General features: G+C 41.3%; 1 protein-coding gene across 5 annotated transcripts; it reads left to right on the top strand.

Annotated features, from left to right (window-relative positions):
* The first annotated feature begins 4,753 nt into the window (after positions 1–4,753).
* On the top strand, positions 4,754–15,237 carry brpf3a (bromodomain and PHD finger containing, 3a). 5 transcript variants are annotated; one of them, XM_079342310.1, is made up of 13 exons: positions 4,754–5,113; positions 6,595–8,120; positions 8,312–8,468; positions 9,738–9,869; positions 10,046–10,183; positions 10,272–10,584; positions 10,688–11,023; positions 11,556–12,110; positions 12,201–12,255; positions 12,545–12,627; positions 12,827–12,924; positions 13,037–13,191; positions 13,289–15,237. In XM_079342310.1, the coding sequence occupies exons 2-13, from the start codon at positions 6,610–6,612 to the stop codon at positions 13,470–13,472; spliced, it is 3,717 nt and encodes a 1,238-aa protein (XP_079198436.1). In that variant the 5' UTR covers positions 4,754–5,113; positions 6,595–6,609; the 3' UTR covers positions 13,473–15,237. The 5 variants fall into 5 exon arrangements, 4 of the variants coding, with proteins under 4 accessions (XP_079198436.1, XP_079198437.1, XP_079198438.1 ...); XM_079342311.1 differs by having other exon boundaries at positions 6,592–8,120; positions 10,046–10,174; XM_079342312.1 differs by having other exon boundaries at positions 6,592–8,120; positions 12,851–12,924.
* The last annotated feature ends 618 nt before the right edge of the window (positions 15,238–15,855 follow it).

The following is a 15,855-nucleotide window of genomic DNA, read 5'->3' as shown; positions in this document are numbered from 1 at the left end:
ATTTGTATACATTTCTCCAAGCCACTATTGAGACACAGTTATTAAAATAGAAGTGTCAAGGTTTTGTGTTTGTTTTAAAAAAGAATAAAGAGGGTGCGCTGGTGGTGCAGCAGCAGTGCACGCGTCCCCATGCATTGAGGCCACCGTCCTCACGCGGGCGGCCCGGGTTTGCGCCCAGCCTGTGGCTCCCCTCCCGCATGTCTCTCCCTGATTTCCGCCTCTGTCCACTTTCCTCTATAATAAAGTAAAAAATAAATCTAAATTAAAAAAAGAAAGAAAGAAAGCAAACTAATATTTATATGTACTGTATACATATATACATTTTTCGCGTGACCTCACTTGAGTCCCATCTGCCTCCTCCTCCCACCGTCAGAGAGCAGGGAGGGATGCGAGAGGTTGTGGCGAAACATAGTTCAAATTTAAATTCAGTGTATTTGTATACATTCTCCTGTGTCACTATTGCGACACAGTTAGTAATGCAGACATGGTTGAGGGAAATTGTAATTGTTTGAATTTGAAAAAAAAAGAAGAACATTTTTATGTTATGAGTGTAAGACATCCATACCTCCGTTGGACGGACATGAAAGGTGCCTCTCCAGCTCTCCCGTTTCTGATTTTCCTGCCCTCATGGATGCAAAAAAGTCATCTTCATCAGACTGGCTGCTGTTTGTTTGGGCATCATCATCATTCAACTCCAAGTCAGTGTCCAGATGATTTTTGATGTCGTCAAAGCCTGTGGAAAGATAAATTGTTTTCAAAAGAATTAGGTGCACACCCTTTACTGTATAGCCTGCCCTCAGTGCTTGCAACTCTTGCCAGCCTATAGTTTGTTACTGACACAATAAAAACCTAAATGACAATAACATTACATAGGTTCATATACACTCACTGGCCACTTCATTAGGGATACCTGTACAGTATAATGCAATACACTACAAAAAGTCTGTCATGAATTTTACTTTAACAAAGCTCACAATTTTCCTGTTTTTGTTGACACTGCCAGAAAGGTAACAATTCTACTTTATGTTTATTATTGAAGTGGTAGTGGGTGGTGGTGTTGTACTAGAGTACTGTATATTGACTGGTGTTTCAAATATTCCAGCCCTCTCGGGTGGCCAAAATATTAGAAACATCTCAAAACAATACAGTCTGTTTCAACACTACTGTGCAACCTCAACAATAAACATGGTCAAAACAATCCTTCTCTGACAGTGTCAATCAAAAATTTAGAATTTTTGTAATGGATCAAATTAGATTGTACAAGTGGACCGAATGAAGTGGCAGGTAAGTGTATGTCAAGGTCTACAGATTCACATTTAAATTGATACATAAGTATATTTTCCAGCTTTTAAGACGCTCTCTTCAGAGATCCAGGATGTCCTGAATTTTGGTACAAGTATAGCTGCAGCAATCAGCTCAGGTTCTTTCATGATGTCTCCAAAACATTTCTGGATCCCATCCTGCAGGGCATCAATGAGAGGTCCACACACTGTGCAAGCTGACTCCAGCTTCTTCAACTTGTCCTTTAACTGGTGAAGTGTTGGCAGCAGGAAGCCCATATGCACAGATGATTCCCCTTGGAGGATGTTAAGGGCCATGGCAACAGGCTTCATTACAGCAGTGTACTCAGCCAAAAATCCCATTTCAGCTGTATTGAGTCTATAAAAGAAGTAAAGAGGAAAATTAGCTATTTCTAGTACATATATTTATTGCACATTATCCATGTTAAATAAACAAAAAAATACAAAATAAACTAATAAACTATTTCATCCAAATCAACAACAATTATCACACAACCATGTAAAGAAAACTAAATCATATAAGCAATATATTAAACTTAAGACAGGTGGATTCACCCACCTAAATCAGCAATGCTGACGTCTGTTTCATTACTCTTTAACAAACAATGTGAGTTCAGCCAACTTACATCTTTATCTTCAATGCTGTGCATACATTGTAGATAGATTTTTTTCCTTGCTCCTTCTGAATGGCACAACCCTTTCTACAGCGAGGAACAGGGAGCTCCAACGGATCTGATTGGGTCACAGGAACTGCAATTTGCATTCATGTTCCACTGTTTCAGATGCTGTGGTTGACCTGCTGGTTTTATTCCACAGAGCATTGCATTTTGCAAAAGCAGACCAAGACAGCGTCTTATAGGTTTCACTGCCAGTTCCAGCAGCAGTGGTGTCAACTGTTGATATGAGACTGAGAAGATGGCATGCACACTTTTGGTGCTTGGGACGTTGGTACTCCAGGCCTGTGTGGTCATCCAAAATAGCAGACACATCTTGATAATCCACCTCTAACTCACTTTCATCTTCTGACACATCATTAAGAATGGATCTCTCTCCTCCTGTCCATCAGCGACTTCATCCTCTCTTCTCCACACCATATATTCGAAAGGCCTTCAGGAAATTTTAGCCACTGTCTGTTGTCGTCCTGGTCACTTTCTCCCTGATGTGGTATTCAGAATGGACTTCTTCTTATGCTGCAACAAGAACGTCAAACATGTGCGAGCCGACTACAAGCTAATGCAGCGGAGTGCCTCTCTAGAGCAGGGGTGGGCAATTATTTTTAAATGGGGCCACATGAGAAACCCACATTTTGTCAGAGGGCCGCACCAACGATAACTTAAACTCTGCTCAACTTTCTCTCACTGTAAAATACAAAAGTATATATTTTGAATAGCTGGTACTGGCAACCGAAGAATAAAAACAGGCAGTAAATATTTGTAGAAATAGGCGTTGTTAAATTGTCGTGTACAGGTCAAATTAGAAAATACTACTATAGAGGTAACTTTAACCAATTGATTACGATTAATTAATTACAAGAAAATAATTTAATCACAGTTTGCCTCATAAACAGCGCAGAACTGTTTGTCATTGCTCCGCACTCACTCTGCGCTAGCTCCACCACAAGTACAAACAAGAAGCATTTGCAGCCTAAACTCGACCAAATGACTGGCTTCAGGACCAAAATTAGTAATTCAACGTCTGATAAACTTAGAAATTCACACGCTAAATTGGTTGCTCTGGACTGTATACCACTATTAGTGGTAGAAGATAAGGGGTTAGAAAATGTGCTAAAGGTAGCAACGTGTGATCCAACTTTCCAACTGCTGTGTAGAAAAACTAATTTCAAACAAGATCCAAGCTTTATGAAACTGACAAGCAAGTAAAATTGCATGCATAGTATTCATTCATCCACTAACATCCATTTAGATTGAAAAGTGATGCTTTTTAGGGCAAATTTTGTGATGCACTTAAAATGCAATTCATTTCGATTAATTAATTAGAAATCCCTGAGTTAATTAGTTTTTTTTTTTTAATCAAGTCCCACCTCTAATATTTTTTATATCAACCTTTTTTTATGGCAGTAATCTGTGCATTTTCTTTTGTCTTCTAGTTTTCACTCCTTATTCAATCTGGTGAATAAATCAAAGAACAACTCACTACGTGAATCACTCACTATTGAATGGATTTTGGCTGACTGTCAAACTATGTATATTAAGCGTGTAGGGAGGACTGTTACAATAGGCTTCACTTAAGCACATCAGTTATATTAATTCATCACTCCAAGCTTAGGCTGTCTTTATCTCTTTAAGTCTTAATGTTTATACTGTGCTAAGTACTAAGTACAGTAATATTTTTACACAATGTAAATCTAAGCCTCACTCATAAATTAATTGTTAAAATCAATACCTAGACAAGCTAATGCTACTGAGGATCTGTCTGTATCAAACATCCTCCGCAATATCAATGAAATAAGATCAATAAGAGTCTAATTTGTAGTTTTAAAATCCGATGCATGTTGATGAAGCAGGTGTCATTGGTGTGTAGCACATGTCCTCCATATTGTATTTCCTTCTCTGAAAACTGCAGTTCAAATATCCTCCAAAGATTCTCTATTCAGGAGTTGATGGCTTTGGGTATTCTAATAAAGAAAACTGAGTAAAATATGCAGTTGCATATTTTTAGAAACAAAAACCAAACAACCTAACATACCACACTAGATCGCACTCCAAGTTCTCAAGGCAACACCCTCTTTAAAAAATAAAATAAAAAAATACTGTAGTGTCCTGTAATTTAAAACATCAGTATACTGTTTATTTGCTTCAGGGTGAGCATCACAATGCATTGCTAACTGCAGTTCTTAACTATTTTAGATCAAAAAAATATTTTAGTGTTGAAAATTGATTCATTAAAAATGCTCTTAATTTAGAATTACATAAACATACACTTAATGCAACAAAATAACCAGATACTACTTTAACATTTTTGTTTGAAAGTTACTTAAATAATTGCCACAAAATCAAGGACGCATTTATATTGAATGCATTTTATCAGATATATTAAGTTAAATGTACATGACTACAGAATCATTTATTAGTGTACCGGGTCATATTGCTGTTGGTGATTTTTAACGTGCTGCGTGAATGCAGTATAGGATTATTAACATATGCGTTCTGGCTGATAATAATTGTGCCCCCCCTAAAAGACTAAGGTCTGGCGACAGGTCTTATTTTTACAGTCTATGGTCTGCACAGGTGTATGACAGGTAGGTTTACAACACGGGGTCTGTGGGGAAATAAATATGAGGCCACAAGGCGCGCAATATATTACTCGTTGTTTTTCCAATCGCTTTTCTGTGTTATGAGCTCTACATTGACATCGATGCAATCGGTGTACCACTCTGACCAATCAGAGGTCGGTGCGCGATAGCCGCGAGGTAAAGCCGCGATCTACAATTGGCTGAGGTGCTTTTTTTCCAAAGGGGCGTATTTTTCAAGCCATCTTGACTTGAATATTTAGCCTCATCCAAGGTGCATTAAATTGATATCTTTGCGATTTCACTGCCCCTGGTTTGGGGACTGGCATCGTTAGAAAGGTTAAAACCACATCTATTGAACCCGGGTCGTGTTTGTGTGTTGAGCGGAGGCGAAGACGAAGAACTGATGCGGTGAAGATGACGCTGTCGCTCCTGAAATTACCGGCTAGCTAGGCTAAATGCTGCCATGTCCGCCTTGGTTGTAGTCTGTCACTAGCTGACATTAAAGCAAGGAGCCCTTTTTTCTGTCTGACACTCGCGTTGCAGAGGACGAACTAACAAGGTAAATCACTTTGATGTGTTCACCATTTACAGCCTTGCTCGGTAATCCTGCTGTTTTCTATGACACGACTTCTGCGTGTCCTGTCCGATCGAGTAACGTTATCACATCTTTTGCAAAGGGGGTCTGGACTAGTACAAAGCAAAAACCCCGAAACGTTGCACATTTTGTCGTGTCGTTGTCTAACATATTCATGCAGTATATTTATGAGTATAGGCACGGTGCGTACAATGCGCCTGCTTTCTGGTTGCTGTTGGCATGTATAATTGGGCTGCTAATCAACTTGCAGTCCAAATGTTGTCTCTGCTGTTGTGCGCTTAAAATGGCTGACAGATGTTAGATACTCGGGTTGGTATTTAGCGCTCTTCAACCTAACTACACACAGTATCAAGGGGGAGGAAATAGAGGATACCGGGTTTTGATTGGCCAGAAAGAAACGTAGACACGTAACAGACTTCTGATTGGACCAATGGTGACAGCTGAGGGTCCGTGCATGCAAGCAGTACGACTGATCCGTACTTGTATTTGTGCAGGAAGAGTACTTGAGGTAACATGTTGTGTTTATCACAACAGAGCCAGAGTTGAACTTTTCTCTCCAAAAGGATATGGACAAAATTTGGATTTGAAAAACCACAATAAACAACAAATCTGATGAAGATTGATGGCATTTATTTGCAGCAGAACGGGAACAAAATGACAAAAGTGTTTAATAGGACAATAATAACAGGTTGAATGTTGAACTAGTTTAATATTTATGAAGTAATGTTATGTTTAAATATTGTTTGTTTCATGCTTGCCTATTTAACTTAATTTTGCCATCAAGATACATCAATTTGCTGTGAAAAGCAATAAAGATATATTTTAGTATTTTAATACAATTGTGAAAATTTCATGTGAAAATGATCCCGTTGATAGTCGTACACAATAATGTGTAGTTCAGGGTATGCGACGTTATTAAATATCCTTAAAACTTTCAAACAAAACTAGAATTAGTTTGTGAGGAAACATTTATTTATTCATTTGCATCGTCCAAAGGACCTAAATCATTTTAGGGAGCAAATGAATCAGACAATGGCACGTGGTAATAGAACGGTCCTGTTAAAATACATGAACAATTCCTGGTAAGAATATGCCAGTATAGATCTGAATCAAGGGGAAACAGACAAGCATACTGATCTACTTGATTCACTTTGACTGAATGGTGATTCATCTCAAGGTGTTTTTATCATTTATTAAATTCCTGTTTTGTGAAATCTCTCATCAAAACCCATTTCCTGCATTTTAGTGATTCGAGATTGTTAAATGTCGTTGCACACAAGTAAAATTTACAACAGCATAATAACACAACCACAGCTACCGTAATTCTGAATGGATTCCACTTTTTGCTTCTGTCATTTTTACTTCTAATGTAGATCATGTTGACATTCAAGCCTGAATTGTTGCGTGAAACATCTTTCTTCTCTTCCTTTTGAATTTGTCAGCAGGTAGTGTAAACTCCTATGCGGAAGGCGAGGAGGTTGGAATGTGAGACAGTTGCAGGCAGACTCAACATGGGCAGGGGTCGAGGAAGAGGGAGAGGAAGGGGCAGGGGATCATCTGGCCAGCTGCGGCCCCCCTCGCCCTACAGACTGCAGCTATCTCCCTCCAGGGAGACTTTGACGTATGCTCAGGCACAGAAAATAGTAGAAGTGGACCTCGAGGGACGGCTTCATCGAATTAACATCACGGATCCTCTGCCGGTTATCACAGAGGACGAGATGATGGCCCAGGACATTGCCGAGTGCAACAGCAACAAGGAGAACAGTGAACAAACGCAGAGTAGAACCCGATCGTGGAGGAAACCCTCGAACAGTAAAAGCAGGAGGAGCAGTAAGAATACGTCTCACCAGAACCAACGGTCTGCATCGCAGCAGAACACAGGATCTACGAATTCTGTCCAGCACCCGTCCCACCAAAGCCCTTTGCCTGAGCCGACCTTCCGTTTGCTGGGTTCAGTCTCCCCCTCAGAAGCGCCTCCTCTCCCATCGGCCTACTATCGGTACATAGAGAAGTCCCTCGAGGAGCAGGACAGTGTGGCGGAGTACGACATGGACGAGGAGGACCTCGCTTGGTTGGAGATGGTGAACCAAAAGAGAGTGTGCGACGGCCATGCCTCCGTTTCAGCCGACACCTTCGAACTGCTCATTGACCGTCTGGAGCGGGAATCCATCCTCGAGTCTCGCAACCAGGCGCTGTCGCAGAGTGCGGTGGACGAGGACGCTTTCTGCAGCGTCTGCCTGGACGACGAGTGTCTGAACAGTAACGTGATCCTGTTCTGTGACATCTGCAACCTGGCGGTCCACCAGGAGTGTTATGGTGTACCCTATGTACCTGAGGGTCAGTGGCTGTGCCGTTGCTGCCTGCAGTCCCCCTCCCGCCCTGTAGACTGTGTACTCTGTCCCAACAGAGGAGGTGCCTTCAAACAGACAAGTGACGGACGTTGGGCTCATGTTGTCTGCGCCATATGGATCCCAGAGGTTTGCTTTGCCAATACAGTATTTTTGGAGCCTATAGAGGGAGTTAAGAACATCCCTACTGCTCGCTGGAAGCTCACCTGCTACCTGTGTAAGCAGAAAGGCAGGGGAGCATCCATTCAGTGCCACAAAGCCAACTGTTACAGGGCCTTTCATGTCACCTGTGCCCAGAAGGCCGGCCTCTTCATGAAGATAGACCCGGTGCGGGAGACGGGCGTCAACGGGACCACCTTCTCTGTGAAGAAGACGGCGTTCTGCGAGCATCATTCCCCCGTAGGGTCGCGGGGAAGGGATGGGTCAGGAGACGAATCCGTCGAAGGGAGACTGGTGGGAGGCAGGGGTAACCGGGGTCAAAGGTCGTACACTCAAAGCCCCCCCTCGCCGTCGAACAAGAAAGCCACCAAGGGCCAAAAGAAGAAGAACACAAAGGGGTCTCGTGGGTCCACACGTCGCTCAAATGTGCCTGTGTTGCTTGTGCCTCAGATTCCTTCACACAGGTGGGACATTTTGCATACTGTCAGAATTTACATGCACAGCAGTTCCTATTAGACATTATAGTATACTCTCTCTCTCTCTGCGGCCCTTCTTGAACATGTGCACGAAATGTCTTTTTTTTAAACATGAATATATCCTTTCAATGATCCTCTGAATACCTTTTTTCAATTCACAACTGTTAACATCTCCACAGGCTGAACAAGATCTGCACAGGAGTGGAAGTCCAAAGGAAGAATCAGTTCATGCAGAGGCTTCATAACTACTGGTTACTGAAACGACAGTCACGAAACGGGATGCCTCTAATACGGCGGCTCCATTCCCATCTTCAGACCACCAAGACAGCCGAGCAGGTGGGGACAGGGATGAGTGTATGTTTCAATTACATCCGAAACTATTCCTCTAATTCAAAAGAAAAAAAAACTCCTTAAAGGTAGCACAATGGTCTGTTTATTTTATAGTTGCACTTCAGCTTAACCATGACTAAGCCATATGACTGTCAGCACCTATTAATACCTGACTGCAAGCCTAAAGGCCTTTGCTCACTGAGTCTGCTTTTTTTTTCTCTTCCTTTTTTTTGAAATGCATTTTTTGGCTCCGCAATCCGGGGGAAAAAAACAACTTTCAGCACGAACACCTTGCACACTGAGCCCGATGTGTTTATTGTTTTTATTCATGCTGAAAATTCCCAGTATGAGACAAAATGCCTCGTACTCGTCACGCAGAGGGATCAAGCAGTGAAGAGGATTTTCAGGTTCTTTCACCGTTCAAAAAAAAAAACAAGACAAGAGCGAGGACAAGTTTCACTTGTCAACAAAGGAGAACTGCAGAATTATCCCGATCACTTCCAGCTGTATTTCAGGATGGCAAAAATGATTGACACAACATGAGGTCGTATTTATTTTTCAACATGCGTCAATCTCGGACGAACAAACAAATCAAGTCTGTTCGTAGCAGAAACTGCAAAGTCACTGGAATCACAGCCCTTGTGTGAAGACTGTGTAGTGTAGTCCAAACATAAGGCAAGACATCACACTTTGCAGAAGCAGATTCAGAGGCATCTTGTCAATGGGCCTCTCCATACTGCAGGGGGCAACAGTGGGTAAGAGTTGTTGACATAGGTTTAAATCCATTACCCAATCATTTCTTCTGGAAGACGAGGGCCTGAGCTTTTTAAGGCTGTTAAAAAATTGTAAACGTTTGATTTTTACATCTTTACACATTGGTTGGGATTTGAATATTTATCTAAGGCTGCATTTTAAAAGAGATGTATAAATGGTAGCTTTTCATACCAATACTCATGGATACATGAGTATTAGAGAATTTGAGTAAAACCAAATTGAATCAAAATTAAATTTACCACAAAATAGTGTTTTTATGGTGTTGGCTTTTTGGGAATGTGACTTTATCATAATGACTTTTCTTCAGGATCCATAAATAGGTGTGACCCATGCTGCACTGTGTAACGACGCACACTGGACTCCCTTAATCCATAACGCCTCGTCATTGTCCTCACATCTGAAATCAAAGTAAAAAGTACAGAAAGGTCTTGTTGTAAAGAACTTTAAAGCTGATTCAGATGTCTGATTATTGTTTTTGGTTCTGGTGCTTTTCATTTTCAGAGGGAGCCCGATGAGAAGCTGTGTGCTGCGAGAGAGGAGCTCCGCTACTGGCAGAAGCTGAGGCAAGATCTGGAAAGGGCCAGACTTTTGGTGGAACTCATTCGTAAGAGAGAGAGGCTAAAGAGAGAACAGGTGTGTTTGATTGGACGTTTGGGATATAACACAACACATGGTTATAAAGTGTACCTAAAAAGAACAACAACAAAAAAAAGCCTGCATTGTCATCGGTATGTTAATAATTTCAATATTTAGGGTGACCTTGTGCATCCTCTCCTCTCTCCTTTTGTGTTTACCTCATCTCTCCTCAGATGAAGGTTCAGCAGGCTACTCTTGAATTAAAGCTGACTCCTGCATTGGTGCTCCTGCGATCCACTTTAGATCAACTTCAAGAGAAGGACACTTCAAAAATCTTCTCTCAGCCTGTCAATCTGTCTGAGGTTGGTGAGGTTAGGAAACAATCTGCTTAAAATTCATTTTTTTCTACTTTCTCCGTGACTGGCTCGGCTAACAGTCTAATTTTCATGATTCACTGAGGTCCCAGATTACTTGGAGTTTATTTCTCAACCCATGGACTTCTCCACCATGCGCACCAAACTGGAGGGACACGCCTACTGCTCCATCGCAGACCTCGAGAAGGACTTTGACCTCATGATCTCCAACTGCCTCAAGTACAACTCCAAGGACACCATGTTTCACAAGGCAGCCTTACAAATGAAGGAGGTGGGCGGAGCGGTTCTCCGTCACAGCCACAGACAGTCCCAGAGCATCGGCCTGGACCCACATACAGGGATGCATCTCCCTGAGACTCTGAACGCACACAGCTTCTACTCCTCTACATGGGACGACAGTGAGTTAAAGATCGGAACAAGACATTTCTTTAATCACCCAAATCCTTTCATGTATTTTCTCTCAATTGGCCTTTTTTTATGTCTGTTTTCTTACACTTGCAGTCGATTCTCTCTTGGACCCAGACAACAGACTACACCTGAGCACGGACGAGCAGCTAAAGGCCTTACTGGACAAACTGGACGTCGTCACCACGATGCGAACAAGCGGTGGTCGAACCAAACGCATCAGACTACTGCGCAGAGAGATCAACGCGCTGAGACAGAAGGTGAATCAGCAGCAGCAAAACTCTCAGTCTGTAAATGGAAATGAGACGGAAGATGATGAAGATGACGAGGAGGAGGGGCAAAAAGAAGATAAGAAGGCGCAGAAGGAAAAGAAAAAGGGGAAGTCTAAAGTCGATAATGGGCCTTTAAAAAAAGTGTCCCACCCCAGAACAGGTAAAAAAAAAAACATCTTTACTGTAACTCAGCATTAGGAACAGTTTAAAGACCAGCCTTCCAGCTTGATAATGATTACATACTTGGATGAGTATTGGCCAATAAGGACCATCCGCAAAAAATGAGAGCATGAATTAACATTTTATCCGTGGAAAAAACATTGATTGGCAAAATCTCTGGTAGAGGCGTGTGGTCTCCTTTCAGACAGATTTTCCAACCAGTCTACTTCCAGTAGGCTCATCAGAGCCGGATGTTGACAAATGACTGTCGTTCATTTGAGCTGAAAACAGTAAATCGCTTAATGTCAGTGTATTATGTTGAACTATGAAGGCATCTGTTCTGGATGTTTGAACTAGCTACCTGACCTAGTGCTACAGTAGAGAACAGTCTGCTTTTTTTCCTGGTTGGCTGATAATGTAATGTGGAAGTCTGATAAAACAAAGATGCTAGATTAAGACAAGTAGAGACATGAAATGATAAATGGCTATCCTCTCAGTTGTTCGTGATCATAAAATACATTTCTTTGACCCAGATGACTCTCCACCTGTGCTCGAACTTACCTGCCCAGTATCATCGCCGCTCCCAGGAGATGCTCCTCTGGACCCCCCCGTCCTCGGCATCGCATCTGGAGGGCGAAGGTCACCTGGACGCTCCTACAAACGTCAGCGGTCATCCCGCAATGGGAGCAAAAATCAGGGTGAAGACGAGGCTGAAGTTGGTGAAACGCCATCGTCACAACCGGAGGCTGTACACGAGGTCACTCCGCTGGGAACACCGCCCACTCTGTCTCTGGTTGGAGTCGGTCGTCGCACGTCCGTTCTGTTTAAGAAAGCTAAAAACGGGGTACGAATGGGGAAGACAAAATCCACACTACAACAGAATGGAAAAACACCTGAGGAGAAGACAAACGGCTTGGACAGCAACCCTGCTAGCCCAAAGTCACCCAGTGTGACCAACATCACCGCTTTACCTCCCACTCCAAACGCTTCCCCGACCCCTCCCTCACCTTCCTCACACCGCCTGCGGTCCAGAGGACACAGCTCGGAAAGTGAAGCTGAAAAAGTCCCCCCACCACCCAGAGAAGAAGGCAAGAACAAAATACATGACATTCATGTCACAAACAGATTTTAGAAAGACCACTTTTGTCACTATTTCTTTTGCTCTTCTTTTTTTCTAGGCCTGCCAAATGGAAAACACGTCCTAGATGATCAGGATGACGACCAAAAACTAAAGTGAGTTAGTGGTCAGAGGCAAAAGATCTAATGCAGGAAAAGTAACAAGGGGATTTAGGTTATTTACCAATTCTTCAGTTCAATTTACTACTGCTGAAGACCTTTGTAATTATATATTGGCAAATAGCTGAAACATCATAAAAGAATTCTAGAAAATTCCTAGTCTACTTTTATATTTGAGCTGCTGCTATGCTGCTAGAAAATGAGGCAGATTGAGATTGTAATCCAGAGTGCATCTTTTAAAACTTCCTAATCTCTGGCCTTTCTGTCGCCTTGTGCACTTCTGTAGTGGTTCTCCTCCAAAACGAAGTCGTGGTAAACCCGCCCTGGCTAAAGTCCCAAACAGTGAGAATGGAGACACCTCTGCGTCTGGTGTGTATCATGAAAAGGCAATATGAATTCAGTAAATTGCCTCACTTCCTTTTTTTTTTTTTGTTGTGTGTTTAAGTCAAAGCGTGCAAAAATGTACTGTTTTCATGATCAATACAATAACATTTAATATTCAGTTCTGGCTCAAGGTTCTTCTCAAAACCGTGTTTTAATTGTATGTGTTGGAATATCCCGTTCACAGGAACATCTACACTTCTGTCTTTAGATTGTGAGACCGAGCTAACACCTCTGGACCTGGTTTGGGCTAAAAGCAGAGGATATCCATCGTACCCAGCTATGGTAAGGTTGGACTTGATCAGTGCTAACACTGTGCCGTTTGTTGAGCTCATTGAATCCCATAGAAGGAAATTTGAATTCAGTCAGCTTTGAGTGACATGATGTATTGTTTCAGATTGTTGACCCAGACATGCCCCAGGAAGGGCTTCTTCACAACGGCATCCCCATCCCAGTGCCTCCTGTGGAGGTGCTCAAACTGGGCGAGTTGAGAGAAACGGAAGAAGGCGAAAAGCTCTTCCTTGTGCTCTTTTTTGACACCAAAAGAACGTGGTAAGATTCCGAAGAGCGGACTGTACCTCATGCTGAATACAAAAAAAAGAGCAGTGTTGGTCAATGGGAAAAAAAAATGTCTTTCTTGGTTTTCCAGGCAGTGGCTCCCTCGGAACAAACTCCTGCCGCTGGGGAGGGATGACACTGTAGATAAACTCCGCCTAATGGAAGGAAAGAAACCAAGTGTTCGCAAGTCTGTACACACCGCATACGACCGGGCCATGGCACATTTAAACCATGTGAGAGGAAATATTAACTTCACTCCCTCCAATTTTATATAATTTTAGCTTTAGGATTTTATGGTCTTTAACAGGCTGTCCGGTTTGATGTACAAAGCTTCATCTGTGCTCCTAAAAAGGTGGGGAACGTTACAACAGAATCTAGTTCTAACAGCTTCTTCATTAAACTCTATGTGTAGTTTTTAAAAGAGGGGGGATGCTTGAAGACGTTTTTCTCAACAAATTTGTTAATTTATTCCTGTAATTTAAAAAAAAAAAAGATTTTACACAACCACTGTTACAATGTGTTCATATCAAGTTCTTATTTAAGGCCAAAGTCAGCAGAGACTGCAGAGCGAGAGTGTAAAATATTTCTTTGTCAAAGGGATCGTCTTGATTCAGAATATGTTTAGATTGTATTTGCCATTCAAGTGTCCCTGTGTTTAATGAATTGTAAAAGTCCCACATGATGACGTCATACCTGGACTCTACTGATCAAAAGTTATGTTTTTCCTTTAAGATTAACTCAGTGTTAAGTTACATTAACGTCATCCTTAATCCATTTTTAGATAGAGCTCAAATAGTTATTAACTAAATCAACTGCACAAATACATGTTGGTCAAGTTATTCTGGCGCAGAAATTTGAAATTCTATTCATCCAGCTTCTTCAGTGTGAATAATTTCTTGTTTCTTGTTCATGACGATAAACTAAATCTATTTAGGTTTTTAGCAAGTCTTCTTGGGCTTTAGGAAATGCTAATTAAGATTTTCATTTTCTTTAACCCAATAACTTGAGTTAAGGAGAAAATAATAATCAGATTCATTAAAATAATATCCATTGTAACCTTAAAGTTCTTTGATTTAAAGAAAAAGAAAGAAAAAAAAAGATTTCATAGAACAATTGCAGCTGACATGTTAAGTCTTAAAAGCTATGTTAAATCAACAGTTCTAAGAATTGTTTGAATAGAAACGTTCAGAGGAGTCAGGGAAGACTGTGCAGTGAACAGACATACTGATCAGTTTGAGTCAATGTGCAAATGTCCTCGATTATGAGTCCAGTTATGGCGTGTTGAAGGTGGAACCTTAGAGGTCTTTGCTCATTTTTTTTCCATATTGTGAAAACTGTAATTTAATTCTAGATAGTTGGAGTCAGCGGAGCAGCTATTTGGTTAGTAAGATGTGAAGCCACCACAGAGGTGGAACAGATTGTCCTGTGGTTAAAAGTAAATCTACTGTGATCAGTCACTGAAGAACTTTGAATAGTTTGTTTATTAGGCTGAACGACTGGAAAAGCACAAGCTCAGTCTGTTTAAAGAAAAGTCAAAAGACTGAATGGAGGAGGATTGACGACTCCTGGAGCTGTCTGTGGCTTCAAGTGTTTTGTGTGTGTACAGTATATACATATATGAAGCTCAGTGTGGTGAAGGTGCATGTGTATAGTTCTGTAAATATGTAAATGTATGTTTATACTGGCTTATATGAAGTTATTTAAGGAATGCAAAAATCAAATTTAGATTTTAATTTATAAATTGTGGCAGTTGAGAGTGTTATTTAAATATTCAAATATTGAAAAGATTTATGTATGGATAAGTAGCTCTTTGTAATAGTGGCGGTATTCACCAAACATGTCCGAAACGTTATCTAGAAGTGAAGTGTCACAGGACCTGAGCTCTGTAGGCAGCCATTGTCTACAAGAAGTTTCTTTGGGTTTTTTTTTCTTGGGTGGCATCGGGAGATCTTTGATCTTGTCATTTGAATTGTACTGCAAGATCTATTACCTGCCTGAGACAATATTTTCTCACACAAGAATAAATGCTGTTTGAAACAATTAGTTGTACAGTTGTACGTCATCTTTGAACTACATTTTATCTTCTGAACTCGGTACAGTTTCATCAGAGGACAAGGAAGCACTTCAAAACACAATTTAAGTATAACATGACGGGCTGTGATTACATCGTTTTGCACATCCAACGTGAACACGAGGAGTTCTCCTACAGACTGCCCAATACAAACAATTACATGCAATGTTTCATGCTAAGTCTCAATGTTTTTGTCAAGTTAGGACCATGATGGTAGGGTTGTTGTTGTTTTTTTCATGCTAATGCTAATGACCAATGCTATTGGTCAGAATTTACACTTTAAATGTAATAGCTTCAAATGTGACGAAGCACTACATGCCCCTGTTGCCTTCAAGAGACGCAAGCAGCAGCCTCATGGTGGCAACTTTCAAATGTTTTCTACAATCTATTGTTTACTGTTCAGATGAACTTATCTTTTGGGAAACATTCGGTGTGAAAACTTTTGTGTTAGGTGTTGATGTTTCCGCTGTTACCATGGTAAATGGACTTAAGATAGAGACCATCACAAGTAACTAATCTCATTCATGCGTAGTAATCCCGAGAACAATTCAGGGTGAAGTGTCTTGCCCAAGGACATGTTGAACATG

Source organism: Symphodus melops, assembly GCF_947650265.1.
Source record: "Symphodus melops genome assembly, chromosome: 4".
NCBI classification, from domain to species: Eukaryota; Metazoa; Chordata; class Actinopteri; order Labriformes; family Labridae; genus Symphodus; species Symphodus melops.
The sequence above is the reverse complement of the archived record's forward strand: the minus strand, read 5'-3'. Positions and strand labels throughout refer to the sequence as shown.

Bases quoted from the DNA above. Each gene is read 5' to 3' on its own strand.
- brpf3a (XM_079342310.1), top strand. From the start codon at position 6,610: ATGCGGAAGGCGAGGAGGTTGGAATGTGAGACAGTTGCAGGCAGACTC. The intron at 12,628-12,826 runs GTGTGTATCATG...TCCCGTTCACAG, and splicing joins TGGAGACACCTCTGCGTCTG to GAACATCTACACTTCTGTCT. The intron at 13,192-13,288 runs GTAAGATTCCGA...TTGGTTTTCCAG, and splicing joins TTTGACACCAAAAGAACGTG to GCAGTGGCTCCCTCGGAACA.